The sequence below is a fragment of the Colossoma macropomum genome, unplaced genomic scaffold (assembly GCF_904425465.1).
Source record: "Colossoma macropomum unplaced genomic scaffold, Colossoma_macropomum, whole genome shotgun sequence".
NCBI classification, from domain to species: domain Eukaryota; kingdom Metazoa; phylum Chordata; class Actinopteri; order Characiformes; family Serrasalmidae; genus Colossoma; species Colossoma macropomum.
In genome coordinates this window covers 1469251-1486268 of record NW_023494790.1, presented here as the reverse complement: position 1 = coordinate 1486268, position 17018 = coordinate 1469251, and the positions used below count along the sequence as shown (strand labels likewise).

Genomic DNA, 17018 nt, shown 5'->3' with positions numbered 1-17018 from the left:
GTCCTCTAAGAGACGTGAACACTTTAAGAACAAAAAACAGTGAATAAGTTTATATCTTCATCAGATCTGAGGGGTTCACTTCAGCGGGAACAGCTCAGCTTATCAATCAGGATTTTGAAACCTCCACAACCTGGCTAAGCGCCAGATAAAGTTCTGAAATGAGCCAATCCAAGGGCTAATGCTGACATACACTATATAGCCAATAGTATATGGACAAGTGATGCCATGGGCATCAATATGGAGTTACTCCATTGCAGCAACAACAGCCCCTTTTCTGGTATCCACCAAACCCAGATTCATCCATCAGGTGGCCAGATAGTAAAGCATGATTCATCACTCCAGAGGAAAACATCTGCACCCCTGCTCTGTGAGTTTGCGTGGTCTACCGCTTTGTGGCTGAGCTGTTGTTACTCCATTTCACAAAAATAAGACTTGAAATTTCTCAGTGACTTGTGAAAATGGTGGAAACTTATGACAGTTCCACATTTAAAGTCACTGAGCTCTTCAGTACGACCCAATCTGCTGCCAGTGTTTGTCTATGGAGACTGCATGGTTATGGGTGTGTCTGAAACACCTGAACCTAATTGCTTTTGGCCATATAGTGTATATCTCCTCTAGAACAAGAATTTATTTCACCTTGGAGGCATGAATTTTATTGGGCAAGCTACGATGAAGAACAAGGGGTATTTTGCATCAGCTGTTTGCACTCCAATTTGGCTAAGTAGCTACGTTACCAGCAAACATAACCATCAAACCACATGACTCGATAAAATAGCAGAGTAAAGAAGCAGAACTCAGTTAATGCTAGATAGTTAGTGTGTTCCATTTAACTACTTCCAGTGAACATTAGCATTCCCACTGGTCACTTAGTGCTAATTGATTTACCTCAGAAAATCGAGTGACTAGACTGAGAGGACAGAGAGGAAACATGTATATGTGTAAGAGTGTAAGAGAGAGAGCGTGCGAGAGAGAGAGGGAAATCATTAAACTGACTGATATTAGTGAGTATATGTTTGGAAAAAGCTGAGAAAATTGTGTGACTTCCATCCACCACTTTTATGCGAATTTTGAAAATATGCATGAAAAAGGTGTATACAGAAATTTTAAAAGAATTATTGCAAAATCTAAATGTTTTCATGCTTGAATGAGGTGAAAAAGTTGGTTTATCAATAAGAGAGATACTATGATGGAAACAGAATTGTATACTAATTGCTGACATAGCAGAAACAAAAGTCACGTTTCACAGTGAGTGTTGACCACTCAAAATCTATGAACTATTAGGGCTGCAGCTGTCAACTTTTACAAGGTTTTAAAAGTTTGAATGCCTCATTATATGCCACACACATTGAGCGAGACTTGTTTCGTGCTGTATGATGCAAGCATGAAACATTGTCAGGAATTTGCACAAAACAGTAGCTGAATGAATGAATGATTAGATGGAAACAATGATTAACTGGCATTTTTTTATCCCATCATTTTTTCCTGGAAATTATTAAGAAAAATGTGTTAAACATTTGAATTGAAACCCTGCAAGTAACGTTTGTTTAAACTGAATAGGTTAAAATCTCTTTCTCTTCCTTTCTCTCTCCTGAACGAGAAGAGCAGAAAGACTGAAATTCTCTCACTTTCTTCTCACACGTACACTAAATATTTGTGTGCTAACTGTACCATTTAAATACATTTATGCAATTTTTTAAAATACATGTAATTTTCATTAACGAGTGATTCTGGATGTGGATTTACTTGTCTATAGAATAAGCCCTTGAAAAAACCCTAATGTCAATCCTTAGACTTCGCTGGGCTGTGTCTTTTGTGGTCCAGATCCAGAGATTACTAGCTGATTTACTCAAGTAGAGGTAAACAAATGTAGTGTCAGGATTCTCACGAGAGACTCTAGTTTGTAAAGCATGGTGTTCTTGCCAGTACGGGGAATGAAACCTGTGTCCCACATGGAGGCCAGTACAGTAGTGTTACCCATTGCATTATACCGACCACAGGTCTTTATAAATGACACAAAGATACTGAAGCGTCATAAACAAAAATGCCTGCATAAAGAGGCTCAGTGAACCTGCACTGAACTGTGTGCAGATGGCTCAGTGTGCTTCCATCAGAGAGGACACTGTAGAAGGACAACATGCCAGCCGGCCAGTCCAGATACACACCTACTCTGTTGCTGCAAGAGCGAGGGGCATGTATGAAGTTTTTCTTGCGCTTGTGGTGGACAGAGTATTTCTTTTTGTAATTATAGCCGAACAAGCTCCAGGAATCTTCATTACTTCCAAATTCTACAGGACCACACTTTAATTTCCTGGTGGTTCCTTTGTAGGCTACTGCTATACCAGCTCTCCGGCCACTCCACTCAGCCTCCCAGTAACAGCGTCCAGACAGACTCTCTCTGCACAGCAGCTGAGAGCATTGAAATCTCTCTGGATGATCTGGATAGGACTGCTGCTTCTCCTCTTCCCACACATACGTCACCTTTCTGTTGTTCTCGCTCAGGACCAGTTCCGTGTTTACCGTATTTAGATCCACAGTGAGTTCGCAGGCATCTGCACACAAGGACAGAAATTACAACCCAATTTCCAAAAAAGTTGGGACGCTGTGGAGAATGTAAATAAATACAGAATGCAATGATATGCAAATCATGTAAACCATATTTCTAAAGGAAAATACTACAAAAAATAACATATCTATTGTTGAAACTGAGAAATTTGATTGTTTTTTGAAAAATATTTGCCCATTTTGAATTTGATGCCAACAACACATTCCAGAAAAGTTGGGACGGGGGCCTGTTTACCACTGTGTTTCATCACCTCTTCTTTTAACAACCCTCTGTAAGCGTTTGGGAACTGAGGAGACACTGCTGTAGTTTAGAAAGTGAAATGTTTTCCTGGTCTTGTCTGATACAGGATTTCAGCTGCTCATCAGTTCAGGGTCTCATTTGTTGTATTTTTCATTTCATAATGTACCAAATGTTTTCAGTGGGGACAGGTCTGGACTGCAGGCAGGTTAGTTTAGGACCCGGAGTCTTTTAATATGTCCGTCGGACCATAGAACACTTTTCCACTTCACCTCAGTCCTTTTTAAATGAGCTCAGGCCCAGAAAGGGTGGCAGTGTTTCTGGATGCTGTTTATAAAAGGTTTCTTCTTTGTGTTTTAGAGTTTTAACTTGCATTTGTGGATGCAGTGATGAACTGTGTTCACAGACAGTGGTTTTCAGAAGTGTTTCTGAGCCCATGCAGTGATTTCCACTACAGAATCATATCTGTTTTTAATGCAGTGCTGCCTGAGGGCCCAAAGATCACGGCCAGCAAATACTGGTTTTTGGTCTTGTCCCTTACATAGAGAAATTTTCCAGATTCTCTGAATCTTTTAATGTTATTTTGTATGACAGATGATGAAAAGCAAAAGTTCTTTGCTATTTTATGTTGAGAAACATTATTCTTGAATTGTTGCACTATTTGATGGTGCAGTCTCTCACAGGGTGGTGAACCCCTCCTCATCTTTACTTATGAAAGACTCCGCCTCTCTGAGATGCTCTTTTTTTATACCCAATCATGTTACTGACCTGTTGCCAATTAACCACCAGTTGTTTTTTTATAGAGTTTAAATATAGGGTTTAAATGATTTGCACATCATTGCATTTTGTTTTTATTTACATTTTGCACAGCGTCCCAACTTTTTTGGAAATAGGGTTGTAGAATTTTCATTGCAAACAGGGGGCATGGATATTCATACATGCGCATGTAAAAACTTACATTTTCGTACTCCTGGTTTCATTGTGAACACCCCTCCATAGTTAAAGCTATTGAATGGAAACACAAATATGGGATTTAAAAACTTCATCACATAGATACTGAACAGATAGTTCACACCATACACACAATTACATTAAACAAACTGAATAAAAACAAAAACAGAAGTTCTTCTTTTCCCTAAAAGTGACATTGAACATTATCTTTCCAACTGCTTTACTGTCTTAACTTCACTATTGGGTATTGAGCCTTTATTCCTGGGTTTTCATATTTTATTTAATCTTCCTTATACTGTGTATGGGATCTTATTCAGGTTTACAGTTCCATACAACACTAGTTTTACTTAAAAAAAAAGACTTAACCCCGTAAATGGCCAAAGTTTTATTGCACACTTCCTTAACCTGTAGTTACTGATTAATAGCCTTAGTATGTAATAAGCCTGAGATTTTAAAGGGGTTAAATGTTAGGGTAGTGGAAAACACTACTAGATAGATAGATTCAACTTTATTGTCATCGCTCAGTACAAGTACAAGGCAACGAAATGCAGTTAGCATCTACCAGAAGTGCAAATAGTAGCAATAACAGGCATAAATATGACGTGTCTATGAAACATGTAACTGTATGAACAATATATACACAATTATAAATATATCTATGAATGATATATAAATGTATACATACACATAATACTATAAATACAGTATATATATGGTATGTTATGTGTTGTACTCTATATACAGTGAACAGTCTGTTGTATGGAAACGCAAGGGATAACAGATAATAAATATTGTGTGCAACATACAAGTATGAGTATTAGTGGAGTGGTGTGGAGTTCAGCAGGGTGATGGTGCAGGAAAAGAAGCTGAACCTGAGCCGATTGGTTCTGGTCCAAATGCTTCTGTATCTCCTCCCAGTAGGCAATTAATCGAAACCGACATTCAGATAACCGACGTAATCTTGCCCATGATGGTTATTTTGATATTTTTAAATTCTGCTAATCCTTTCCCCACTCTGTGTGTTCATGTACTGTCCCCTTAAAAACTTACTACCACGTTTGTCGTCATGTGTCTCCGCCACATCCAGTCTGCAACATGGAAGCTAAGGCTATGTTCACACAGCAGGTAAAAGTGGCCCAAATCTGATTTTCTCACCAAATCAGATTTTTTTAGTTTAACTTTTCACATTATCTTTTAAATGTGATCTGTATGCAACAATCTGAACAGATTAGCTCCTAGACTGACCTGCATATGCAAAAGAACAGAGCTTCACGCTGCTTCACGAGGCTCATCCAGAGGTAAACGATCACGACTATGAACTAACACCAGTCGCTCTTGGAGGGTTCAGATTCAGCTTCACCAGCATCACAGGAACCATCATGAAGCTTCACTGACTGACAGCTGGGCTTATCACCCAGAATGTATTTGTGCTCGCCGAACCACCCTTTTTAGGAAATTTTTAGGAAACAACTAATTCTATGACAATTTTCATGCATTTAAAGTTCACAGTACAACCCTCAACGACCCCTTACTGATATGACCAACTATTATTTAATCAGAAGTTTAAAAAGTTTAATCTACTAAAATATTGACGCAAACATTACACGCTGCAAAAAGTTGGCATGTGTTCATTCAGCCTCACTCTGCCAGACATTCCAACACAGCGTCCAACAATGTAGTATTCAAACCACAGTAGGGTTGAATGGACACTAAAACTGGCCATTAGCTACTAAAAATATGCTAAAATTACATAAACATGCACTGTCAGCCTATTAATGATGCCAATATGCGCCCTGCAACAACAGTGTTTTGTCTGTTTTATGAGGAAAAAAGCAAACTACTTACTGTTGAGCAAAGAGTTACACTGAATGTGTATTAAGGTTGTCATATATATAACAATCAGTGCCAGAACACATGATTGAATGAATAGAATCCTTTGCACTATCAACAAATCAGGAAAACACAGAATACTATTAGTAACTACTGGACACCGCCAGGAAACAGCAGACACTTAATGACTTTACAGGACTTTTTTCAACAGGGAGGTACATTAAATGGAATTAAGTGATGGTATCGCTAAGCAGAAACAGTGAAATGTTAATGTGCCTTTGGACTGCTTCTGCCATTATGGCAGAAAGTGCATGTGCATGTGGCATCACTGGGGTAGCGAGTGCAAGCCTGCCGCCAGAAGTGGAAGTGTCTTTGGCAGGCTTTTTTTTTTACCCAATTTTCTCCCCAATTTAATGGTCTCCGATTCCACACGCTAGTTAGGATTCCCCCAATCACATGATACTACCAATGCTAGGACAGAATGAAGGCCAGCACAGGCTTCCTCCGAGACCTGTGAAGCCAGCTGCCGCATCTTTTAGAACTGCCGCACGCAATGTCATTGGACAGCCGAACGCGCTCGGAGGAAAGCACCAACCACCAGACCTGTTATGTCAGCTGACTAGCGTCGAGTTGAGTGATGGGGGGCCATCCTACCCACCCAGAGAGAGTGAGGCCAATTGTGCTCTCTTGGACTCCCAGCCACGGACGGCTGTAGCATCACCAGGGATTGAACTCGTGATCTCCTGATGATAGGGCCAAAGTTTAGGTTGCACCACTCAGGAGCCCCGGCAGGCTTTAAGGAGTACTGCACCCTAGCCAAGCACAGTCTACTGTAGTACTAATTCAGTATCGCTAAAGCAGTGATAGACAAATAATGCTCTCTACATTCATTACATACTTCAGTTCATCCAGTTTATAGTTTGGATCGTCCACTTTAGCCCTAAGCAGCTTCATTCCTGACTCTTCTGGGTGGTTGTAACTCAGATCCAGCTCTCTCAGGTGAGATGGGTTTGAACTCAGAGCTGAAGCCAGAGAAGCGCAGCCTTCCTCTGTGACCAAACAACCAGACAGCCTGCAAAAAAGACAAACTATTTAACTGTCTTTTTACTTTATGCTTCTATTATAGTGCAAGCCTAAAGCATCTAAAAACATATGAATACAATAGCATCTTAGCAATCTTGCTTGCTAGTTAGAATTAGGTTCCAAGCTAGTTCATGTTAAAGTGATAATTCTAAAAATAACGACTGGCACATTTAACATACTGTTCAAGTTTATATCACAATCAGAATCAGATTTATTGGCCAAGTATGTTGACACACACAAGGAATTGGGTTCCAGCCGTTGGGGTTTCTCTAGTATTAAAGGCAGCATTAAATACAAACAATGTAGAATTAATTTAACTACAATACCCAATATACAAGTAACGTGCAGATTATGTAGGTGCAAACTACCACACACATTTACCAAATGTCAAATCGCATGTTAAATGGTGCACTTATGGGTGATTGGTAACTTAATCTTCACATGGAAGAATAAAAAATTCACTTCAAGTGTCTTTTGTCTTCTACCATAGACAAAGGACTATCAACCGATGACAGGGAAAGCCCCAGTTCAAATGAACAATGTACTCAGCATTATATTTCATTTCAACTGTTAGTTGGTCCATTGTTTTAATAGAGGTCTCATAGAAGCTGTCTTTTGCAATATGTGTATGTATTTGCCTCAAGCCAACTGAAAGAATTATGTTATTGTGTAATCTATAATAATTGTGTCACACCTAGTCAAAGTGTTGTTGATATCATATTTTGCTATTACATAAAATAAACAAATAATTCATGAACTAAAAACTAACCTTAATGTTTCCAGCTGACAGTGAGGACTTTTCAGTCCACCACAAAGCAGTCTGATTCCTGTGTCTTCCAGGTCATTCTGACTCAGATCTAGCTCTTTCAGGCCTGAATTTGCAGACTGCAGAGCTGGTGCTACATATTCACAGGTTTTCTTAGTGAGATTACACATCACCAACCTAAAAAAAAGTATGAAAATTTCGTTCTTTTAAAGTATAAACTTACAGTTATAATGTCAGCAAACAGACACACCCTGTACCAACTAGAACAGTAGATTCTTGGTAGATGCACTTTACAGCCAGTTAGATCTACACTAAGGCACTGGGTGCCATAACTTTTTTGTCATACTGTTTCACATTCTGCTGTTCTCAGGAAAACTGAACATTCAAATGAGTGACAGTCACAGCTCTCGAATGCAGAGTGTTTAAGAAATCTAAATTTATTTAAAATTGTCTGTGCATAGATTCTACAAGATGCTGGATCATTTTGGAGGTATGTTGTATCATGTGTGAATGACTGGGATGAAGGAAGGAACTTAGTTTGGAATTAGAGCTGGGTTTGAAACTAGGGTTTGAACGTTTTGGATCCAATACCTTTGATATTCCTACCAAAACGCTACTATTTGCCTTTTTCTAATTATCACAAACAAAACATGTAAGAAAGAATTATACTTTATTAAAAAATTATATATGTTCCCAATTTCTTGGCCCTTTTCTACTGGATGCTGTAGTAAAAAAAAATTGAGGTGAAAAAGGCGGGGCGCACACCTCTCAGAGGTCCTGCATTGAGATATAGTGTTAATTATTCATATTATAAAAAAAATAAAATAATAACAAAAACTAATAATAAAATATATAGGCGTGCACTGTGACAATGAAATCATATTGATATCAGCAGATAATTGCTTTAATAATTTTTTGGCTTTACATAGACGGTTAAATTTGACTAAGATATTTGATAAACTGGTATTTGATGACATTTTTTTGTACACTTTCTTGTACTACACGTGGAACTGTAATGTCTGCATTTTATCATTTTAACTGCACATGTAACCCTACAGAAATAAATAAATAAAATAAACCTTAATACTGTTAATCCAAGTGGCCCTGACTTCTAAATTTTATGTATCATTATTTGCAGATATGTACATGATAATATCAAATATTGGCATTGGTGAACAATTCCCATATTTCTAGAAAATATAATTGTGAAATGCATCCCAGTGAAAGTCTAAACACTAACCTCAGTGTCTCCAGTTTACAGTGTTGATTCTTCAGACACTCACAAAGCTGCTTCACCCCTGAATCCTGGATGTCATTGTAACTCAGATCCAGCTCTGTCAGGACTGAGTTTGTTGACTGCAGAGCTGAGATAACTATTTCACAGTGCTGCTTTGTGAGTTTAAAATTTGCCAGTCTGTAAGCACAATAAATAACAAATTATTTGCACTCTAAACCAACATTTTAAAAATAACAATAATTATCCCCTAAATTTCATAATGCCTGGCATTTTAAACTATTTTAGAAATCCTAGAAGTATAAAATCTTTTCATTTTGTTTCTAGCTATGAATATAGTTAACTCACAAAGCCTTTCTGCAGTTCCTCACAACTGGGATCAGTCTCCTACGACCTTCATCTGATGTTTTGTATTTCTTTGGGTCAAACTTGTCCAGTACTTCCTCGGACATCTGTAATGAGTAAGCTATTCTTGTGCAATCCCATCCCGTGAGCTTTCTCTTAGCATTCAACAAATTCTTGACTTCTCTCTGAAAAGAGGTGTCCTTCATTTCGATAAAGCAGTGCAAGAAATTGATCCATCTCTCAGGGCTGACCTTCTTTGGATGCTTCTGTCGGACACGTTGAATGGTATCCTGAAAGTCCTTTGAGATTCTACATTTGGGGGGCACTATGTGATAGAGGAGTTTCCAATTGGACTTCCGCGAGATGCCATATATAAAGCGGAGGAAGAGATCAAGGTGTCCAGTCTTACTCGTCAAAGCTTTATCAATTGCAGACATCATAAATTCATCCACGAATCCTCCATTAGATTTTGAACGACTCTGAAACATCTTCACTACCGCAGCTTCCCTCTCCACACAGGCATGAAATCCAAAAACAGCAGCAAAAAACTCCTGAAAGCTCAAATGCACAAAGCAGAAGACCTTCTTCTGGTACAGCACAGACTCTTCCTTGAAGATTTCAGTGCAAACTCCAGAATACACAGACGCCTCAGTGACATCAATGCCACATTCTCTCAGGTCCTCTACATAGAACAGGATATTGCCCTTGATCAGCTGTTTGAAGGCCAGTTCAGCAATTTTTAGGATCATCTTTTTTTCCCGTTTCCTCAGATCTTTCTCATCATCTTCCACATGATACTTCAGGTTCTTTGTTTTTGTCTGTATTAGCATGAAATGGATGTACATTTCAGTCAGAGTTGTTGGAATTTCTCCACAAGTATCTTGCTCCAGGATCTGCTGGATCACTATGGATGAAATCCAACAGAAGACTGGTATGTGGCACATTATGTACAGCATCTTTGCTTTCGTAATCTGTGAGAAGACTCTGCTTGCCTGATATGGATCACGGATCCTCTTCTTGAAGTACTCTTCTTTCTGAGGGTCATTGAACCCCTGAATTTCTGTCACACGGCTGACATACCGGGAGGGGATCTGACTGGCTGCCGCTGGGCGGGAGGTGATCCAGATGAGAGCAGAGGGAAGCAGCTCTCCTTTGATGATGTTCGTCATCAACACGCCTACTGATGTTTTCTTGTTCACATCAGAAATGATCTTACTCTGTGATGATGCTGTGATGTTGAGTGAAATTCTGCTTTCATCCAGGCCATCTAGTATGAACATGATTTTGCACAGATCGTACACCTTTGGATCAAGTTCTTTAAGCTCTGGATGGAAAACACAAAGAAGTCCATGAAGACTATACTGGTCATCCTTGATCAAGTTCAGCTCACGGAATGGAAGCATAAACATGAAATCTATATCCTGATTGGCTTTTCCTTCAGCCCAGTCAAGAACGAACTTTTGCACTGAGACTGTTTTTCCGATGCCAGCAATGCCTTTAGTGAGCACTGTTTTAAACTTTCTCTCTTCTAGTCCACTTCTTTCATGTTCTTTCTCAAGACTTTGTTCTGGTAAGGGTCTGAAGACGTCACTGTAGCTGACTGGGATGCCTTTGTTGCAACCCTGGAACATGTTCTGAACCTGCAAGACTTCATGTTCTTCATTCACCCCTTCACTCTCTCCCTCTATGATGTAGAGCTGTGTATAAATGCTGTTTAAGAGTGTTCTGTTTTCGTGTGTTGGGATTCCCTCAAATAAGCACTCATATTTGCTCTTCATACTGGCTTTGTGATTCATCAAGACCTTCTGCAGAATATCTTCACCTGGTTGTTTATGCTCCATTGAATCTATGTTTTTGGATGGCTGTAAAGAAGGTGCTGTTCCAGATCTCTTTCTGCACTGAGGACAATCAGAGTTTCCGGATGAACCTGACTGGTCCCAATATCTGCTGATACACTGGGTACAGAAAGAGTGTCCACAGCTGCTAGAGGCTGGATCTTTAGGAATCTGACCACAGAGTCCACATCTAAAACAAAGAAACAAACAAACCAAAGACGCCTTAGAGATGTGAGATAAAATTATACAAAAATTACGCTTTGAAAAAAAACAAACAAAACAAATCAATAAAAAAAAAAAAAACAATTTTGCTGTGATTTCCAGATGCAATTTGCTGTCACATGCCACACTCCTCACATGGCTTTTCCTTCACAGCAAAAGATGACATAATGCTCCCACCATGTTGAACATTGTTTGCTATGACACAAATACACACGCACAGAACGTACTTAAAATTTCTGACTGGGAATGTAATCAGACACAGGCGTTTACAAGGTTATTATTCTTCTATTTAAAAGATTATTGACAGGATTTCCCACCTCATTCAATCAGATTCCGATTAAGCAATTAGTCAGATTATTAACCTATTATCAGGCTGCATGTAAACGTAGATTATATGCATCCTACAGTGGTCACAGACTGAAATCTTCCAGTGTAAAGACTAGAAAAACCCTCTTCTGATGACAAATCTTCACGGTGGGTGTATTTTTGGGTGTCTTCTTTACAATTTTCTTTATCATCCTTGTCAATAACCAATGTAAGAGATCACTAATGCTAGCTTGGTTGCATTTATTAATGGATTGATCAGTGGCTGGGCTAGCAGTTATAACAGACTGACACCACAAGTATTCCAATGGTTTTATGATGTATTTGTGTAATGCATGCTGGGTATTGTAGTGAGAGAATACTGTCCATGAAACATCTGGAAACGCAGTCAGAGTGACAGGATTGACAAGTTATAGAAACAGTATACAGTTTGTCTGTGGTCTTTTATGTCTTACATGGAACGTTTTGGTTCATTACTGAAAGCAGGAGGCTCAAACATGAAGTGGCTGCTCTTCATAGACACACAGCTGAGCTCTGAAGACGCTCTTCTCTGTTGTTTGGTGTCAAACCTGACATAAAAAGAAAAAAAAAAATCAATTTTTATTTCTGTGTGAACATCACACAAGTTTTTTTTGAACTAGCTAATATCTCACCTCGGTCGTTTTGCTTTATCCCTAAAAGCCGGAGGCTCAAACATAGAGTGGTTACTCTTCATGGACACACAGCTAGGAACCGCAGCTGCTGTTTGCTGGTTCTCCGGCCTGGCAAAACACAAAAAAGGGTATTTGTCTCTATAGATCTCAGTATATGGCACTTAACATCTTTCCTAAGCCATTTAAGTTCTTACGAAGTAGAGCTGCAGAATATATTGTTTGTTAATCATTATTTTGATATTGGAAAACACTGATATCACAGAAAACGGCAACATGCAAATGAGAATTTGTTTTAATATATTTCAAGGCATACTGTAATTACAATATTTAGCAATATAATCACAATACTGTATTTTGTACATATTATGCAGCTTGTGAGCAGATTACACTTGTTCTATCAAGTTAATCAGAATATTAACAAATACATATTGACATATTTGTTTAATGCATGCTGGGTATTGTAGTGAGAGAATACTGTCCATGAAGCATCTGGCAAGGCAGTCAGAGTGACAGGATTGACAAGTTATATAAACAGCATACAGTGTGTCTGTGGTCTTTCATGCCTTACGTGAAATGTTTTGGTCTATTACTGAAAGCAGGAGGCTCAAACATGGAGTGGCTGCTCTTCATAGACACACAGCTGAGCTCTGAAGATGCCGTTTTCTCCTGTTTGTTGTCAAACCTGACATGAGAAGAAAAAAGGTAAACTTCTTTCATCTCTGTGCAAACAGCACACAAGTTTTTGAACCTGCTAATATCTCACCTCGGTCGTTTTGCTTTATCCCGAAAAGCCGGAGGCTCAAACATGGAGTGGTTACTCTTCATGGACACACAGCTAGGAACCGCAGCTGCTGTTTGCTGGTTCTCCGACCTGGCAAAACACAAAAAAGAGTATTTGTCTCTATAGTTTTCAACATATGGAACTTAACATCTTTCCAGAGCCATTTAACTTCTTACCAATAGAGCTGCAGAATATATTGTTTGTTAATCATTATTTTGATATTGGAGAATACTGATATCACAGAAAACTGCAAAATGCAAATGAGCCCGTTTACTGTGTCTTTAATCATGTCATTAGTGGTTCCACAATGTGTTTTAATATATTTCAAGGCAAATTGTAACTGCAACATATAGCATTATAATCAGAATACGGTATTGTGATTATGCTGTATATATTATGCAGCTTGTGCTTGCTGTATCAAGTTAATCTGAATTTTCAACTATTATTAAAGACTAAAACGGGATTACGTAATCAAGACTGACCTCATAAGCCTTACATCTTAAAGGGACACGCCAGGCCAAAATTAAAAACATAGCTTGAGGTAAACATGCTTACATGCATCTTACAGTGGTCACAGAATGACATTTTCCAGTTTAAAGTCTAGAAAAACCCTCTTCTGATGACGTATCTTCATGGTGAGATTGAGTGGATTTTTGGGTGCAGGCTTCTTTACAATTTTCTTTATCATCCTTGTCAATAACCAATGTAAGAGATCACTAATGCTAGCTTGGTTGTATTTATTAACAGGTTTATCAGTGGCTGGGCTAGAAATGATAACAAGCTGACACCACAGGGGTTCCCAATGGTATCATAATGTATTTGTGTAATGCATGCTGGGTATTGTAGTGAGAGAACACTGTCCATGAAACATCTGGCAAGGCAGTCAGAGTGACAGGATTGACAAGTTATATAAACAGCATACATTGTGTCTGGGGTCTTTTATGTCTTACATGGAACGTTTTGGTCCATTACTGGAAGCAGGAGGCTCAAACATAGAGTGGCTGCTCTTCATAGACACACAGCTGTATGTCTGTAACTGCTCTTGCCAGTTAAATGCTGTATTTGAATGAGCGACAGGACACAAGCAGCTGGGCTTAGGGCTGGAACTACAGGTTTAAAGAGTCAAACTAGAAATATGTTTTAACAGCGCAGAAAGGAAAAAAAGTGGTGTTAATCATTTAATGTGTTAACTTGTAGTGTGACAGTACATCTAACGTCTTATCTAGGGTGTTTTCTACCGACACTGAAAGCAGGAGGCTCAAACATGGAGTGGTCACTCTTCATGGACACACAACTAGTTATTGGTGATGCATTTCTTTGTGTCTTCAACCTGACAAGACGCATAAAAATGGAAAAACTGTCCTCATCTCTGTGTGCACAGTACCAAGGATCTCTGAACCTTCTAACATCTTACCTTGAGCGTTTTGCTCCATCATTAAAAGCTGGAGGCTCATATATGGAGTGGTCACTCTTCATGGACGCACAGCTAGGAACAGGAGATGCTGCTCTCTTGGTCTCCGAGTGAACAGCACCACCCTCGTCATTCTCTCCAGAGAGGCAGGTTCCCTCTTCCACACTCTCTCCATTGACACTCATCGTCAGTGGTCATAAAAACATGGTCTGAAACAAACAAACAAAAAAATACAGTGCTTGTAAAAGCACAAAATGAAAGGAGAAGACTTAAAGGGGAACTCCACCTATTTTTCAAAAACTCTACATAATTAAATGGTTGAGATGTACACAAAGTTATTCAGAGTGGTTTGGTGTGAAATGCTCTGCTCTAGAGTCAGAACTGTTCACAGAACTGTAAAAAAAAATGCAGCACTTTAACTTAAAAGGTAACCAGGTTAACTTCATAGGACTTGAAATACTAAGTTGACAAATGAATAATAAGTGTTTTACATTCATTAACATTATTTTAAATTCAACTTAACCCATTTTTGTTCTTTTTTTATAGCGAGTGGTGGTGATAGGAACCAGACATCTGAAGAGTTTAAAACCTCTGAAAGCTCAGTTACAGAAATGGTTATGAATACGCTGCCTGATGCCTGAGCCATTCATTTATGACAGTTTTGTGATAAAGTCTTGGCTTAAAATGTATTTTATTCCATTTTTAATCCATTCATGGCAGAGAGGTACATGTGGGGTGTTCTAAGGCAAAATAGTCCCCAAAGAAATTTTTTTTTTTTTTCAGATTAATGACTCTTACCATCATCAACATTCCATATAAACTCAGAAGACTCGTGTAGGTTCACTGGTGGTTTTGGATAGTAAATAAAATGTCTATATTTGTGTTGTAGTCATGGCAACCCCTGGTTCCTATCACCACCACTGTAAAGAAATCTGAACCATTTCACACCAAACCACTCTGAAAGACTTCGTTCACCTCTCACCGAATTATTCAGAAATTTTGAACAATTGGTGGAATCCCCCTTTAAACACTAAGGGTCAGATGTACGTTGAAAAAATGTTGTTTTGAATTTACTTGATTCAAATGTGCACTTCAGAAAGTATTACATTCTTCTGACTCTGAATGACTGTGTTAACATCTTAACCATTTAAGTGATACAGATTTTCTTAAAAATCAATGAAATTCCCTTTTAATGTACACTAGCATAACGCTGCCTCCAAGTCCTGTCAAAAATGTTGGATTTACCAGATGAATGCCCACCTCAATGTCCTATTTACTAGTGGGGAACTCTGATTTTTCAGTGAGCCCCAACTTTCCGAGTTGGTGGCGTGTCAACAAAAAAGCAATGATAGCTGCTGATAAACTGGCTGTATTTCAGTTCTTCATCAGCCTCAACATTAACACTGCAGGCTGAAACCATCCACACATGGAAATACAGATATAAGCACGTTCTGTGATACATAACTGCATAATAAACATTGCTCTGCTCATAAGTATCCTCTGCTCTTCGGTTTGTTTCAGTAACGCAAAATACACACTCTTTAATGATAGAAAACCATTATTTCCAGTGTATCTATCTTACTTTCAACCACAACCCCTTGAACACAAATCAAGTCGTACTTACGACCTCCGGTGTCGTAGCTAAGCTAAGTAGAAACTTCTGAGGAGGACCTGAAGGCAGTACAGCATAACATGTTCACTAAGATAGAATTGCATAACAAAACTGAAAAATAACTAAAAACCTCAATATACTCTGCAAATTTCTCCAAATTTAAGCCTTATTAATCTTTGACACTAACACCACAGAGGTCAAAGGCCCACCAAAATAGCGTAGCTTAGCTATTTTCGACCAGTTTATGTTATTTTGACCACATACAGTTACATTATTTCACAATGCCAACCTCAACAAGACCTTAAAATACATTAAAATTGATATTCAGTGATTAACTAACGTTAGTTAAAACGTCTTACTTCACCTAGCGTTAGCAATAGCTAATATTTGATTACATGACAACACAAACAAACCAAGAATATCTCCGGTAGCCACAATGGGCAGCGTGTGGACGAGGAAGCCCAATGAAAGCTAAATCTGCTATATTTGTGTTAATAAACAGGGAGTTTATGTTCACTAATTCAGTAGAAATACCGTTAAATGATATGACTGAAGTGCGCAGCACTAACCTGCCTGTGGTAAACCTCTAAAGCTGCGCGCGCCCGATTTATTCCCGCTGTTTCTGTTTCCCGCCAAAAACCGCTTCTTCAGTGGATCTCAGTCCGTCCGTTTAAAAACGACCCAAACGTGGGACGGTTTTACCAAAAACAGGCCTGTAGCGACACAGAGACGGACAAACCGTTATAAACTTACCGGACTCCACCACAAAACTCTTCTCTGCTGAAGGTAAAGTGAGCTTTGGTCCCTCTTTCTCTGCTGTCTTTCTGTCTTTCAGTTTCGTTTGAGTGGATCTCGGCGCTGGGCGCGCTCAGTTTTCAGTGATCCTGCCTACACCCTACACCCTACAACCTACGCCCTACACCCTACACCCTACACCATATTCTCTATGCCCTACACCAGGCGTGTCAAACTCAACCACTAAATATAATAAAAGCTCAGCACATCTGTGGCCCAGCTGTGTTTTTATTTCATTTTTACTTACCATTTTGCCCAGTGGGGCATTGTTTATTCAAGATATGATAAACTTGCTACAGCAAAGTACCCAATGAATACTTATTCAAAAATAATTCTAAATAAAAAAAATAGTTTTAGGTAGTTTTTTAAACTCTCT

At 38.8% G+C, this 17018-nt stretch overlaps 1 protein-coding gene across 1 annotated transcript; it reads right to left on the bottom strand.

Annotated features, from left to right (window-relative positions):
* Nucleotides 1-1906: 1906 nt before the first annotated feature.
* Nucleotides 1907-16687, bottom strand: LOC118808990 (NACHT, LRR and PYD domains-containing protein 12-like). The gene is made up of 12 exons (XM_036571880.1): nucleotides 16417-16687; nucleotides 14239-14444; nucleotides 12807-12914; nucleotides 12612-12725; nucleotides 12044-12151; nucleotides 11846-11959; nucleotides 9013-11034; nucleotides 8671-8844; nucleotides 7434-7607; nucleotides 6480-6653; nucleotides 3759-3805; nucleotides 1907-2549 (listed from the first exon to the last, which is right to left on the bottom strand). Exons 2-12 carry the CDS (start codon nucleotides 14418-14420, stop codon nucleotides 2002-2004), a joined length of 3765 nt encoding a protein of 1254 aa, XP_036427773.1. The 5' UTR covers nucleotides 14421-14444; nucleotides 16417-16687; the 3' UTR covers nucleotides 1907-2001.
* Nucleotides 16688-17018: the final 331 nt, after the last annotated feature.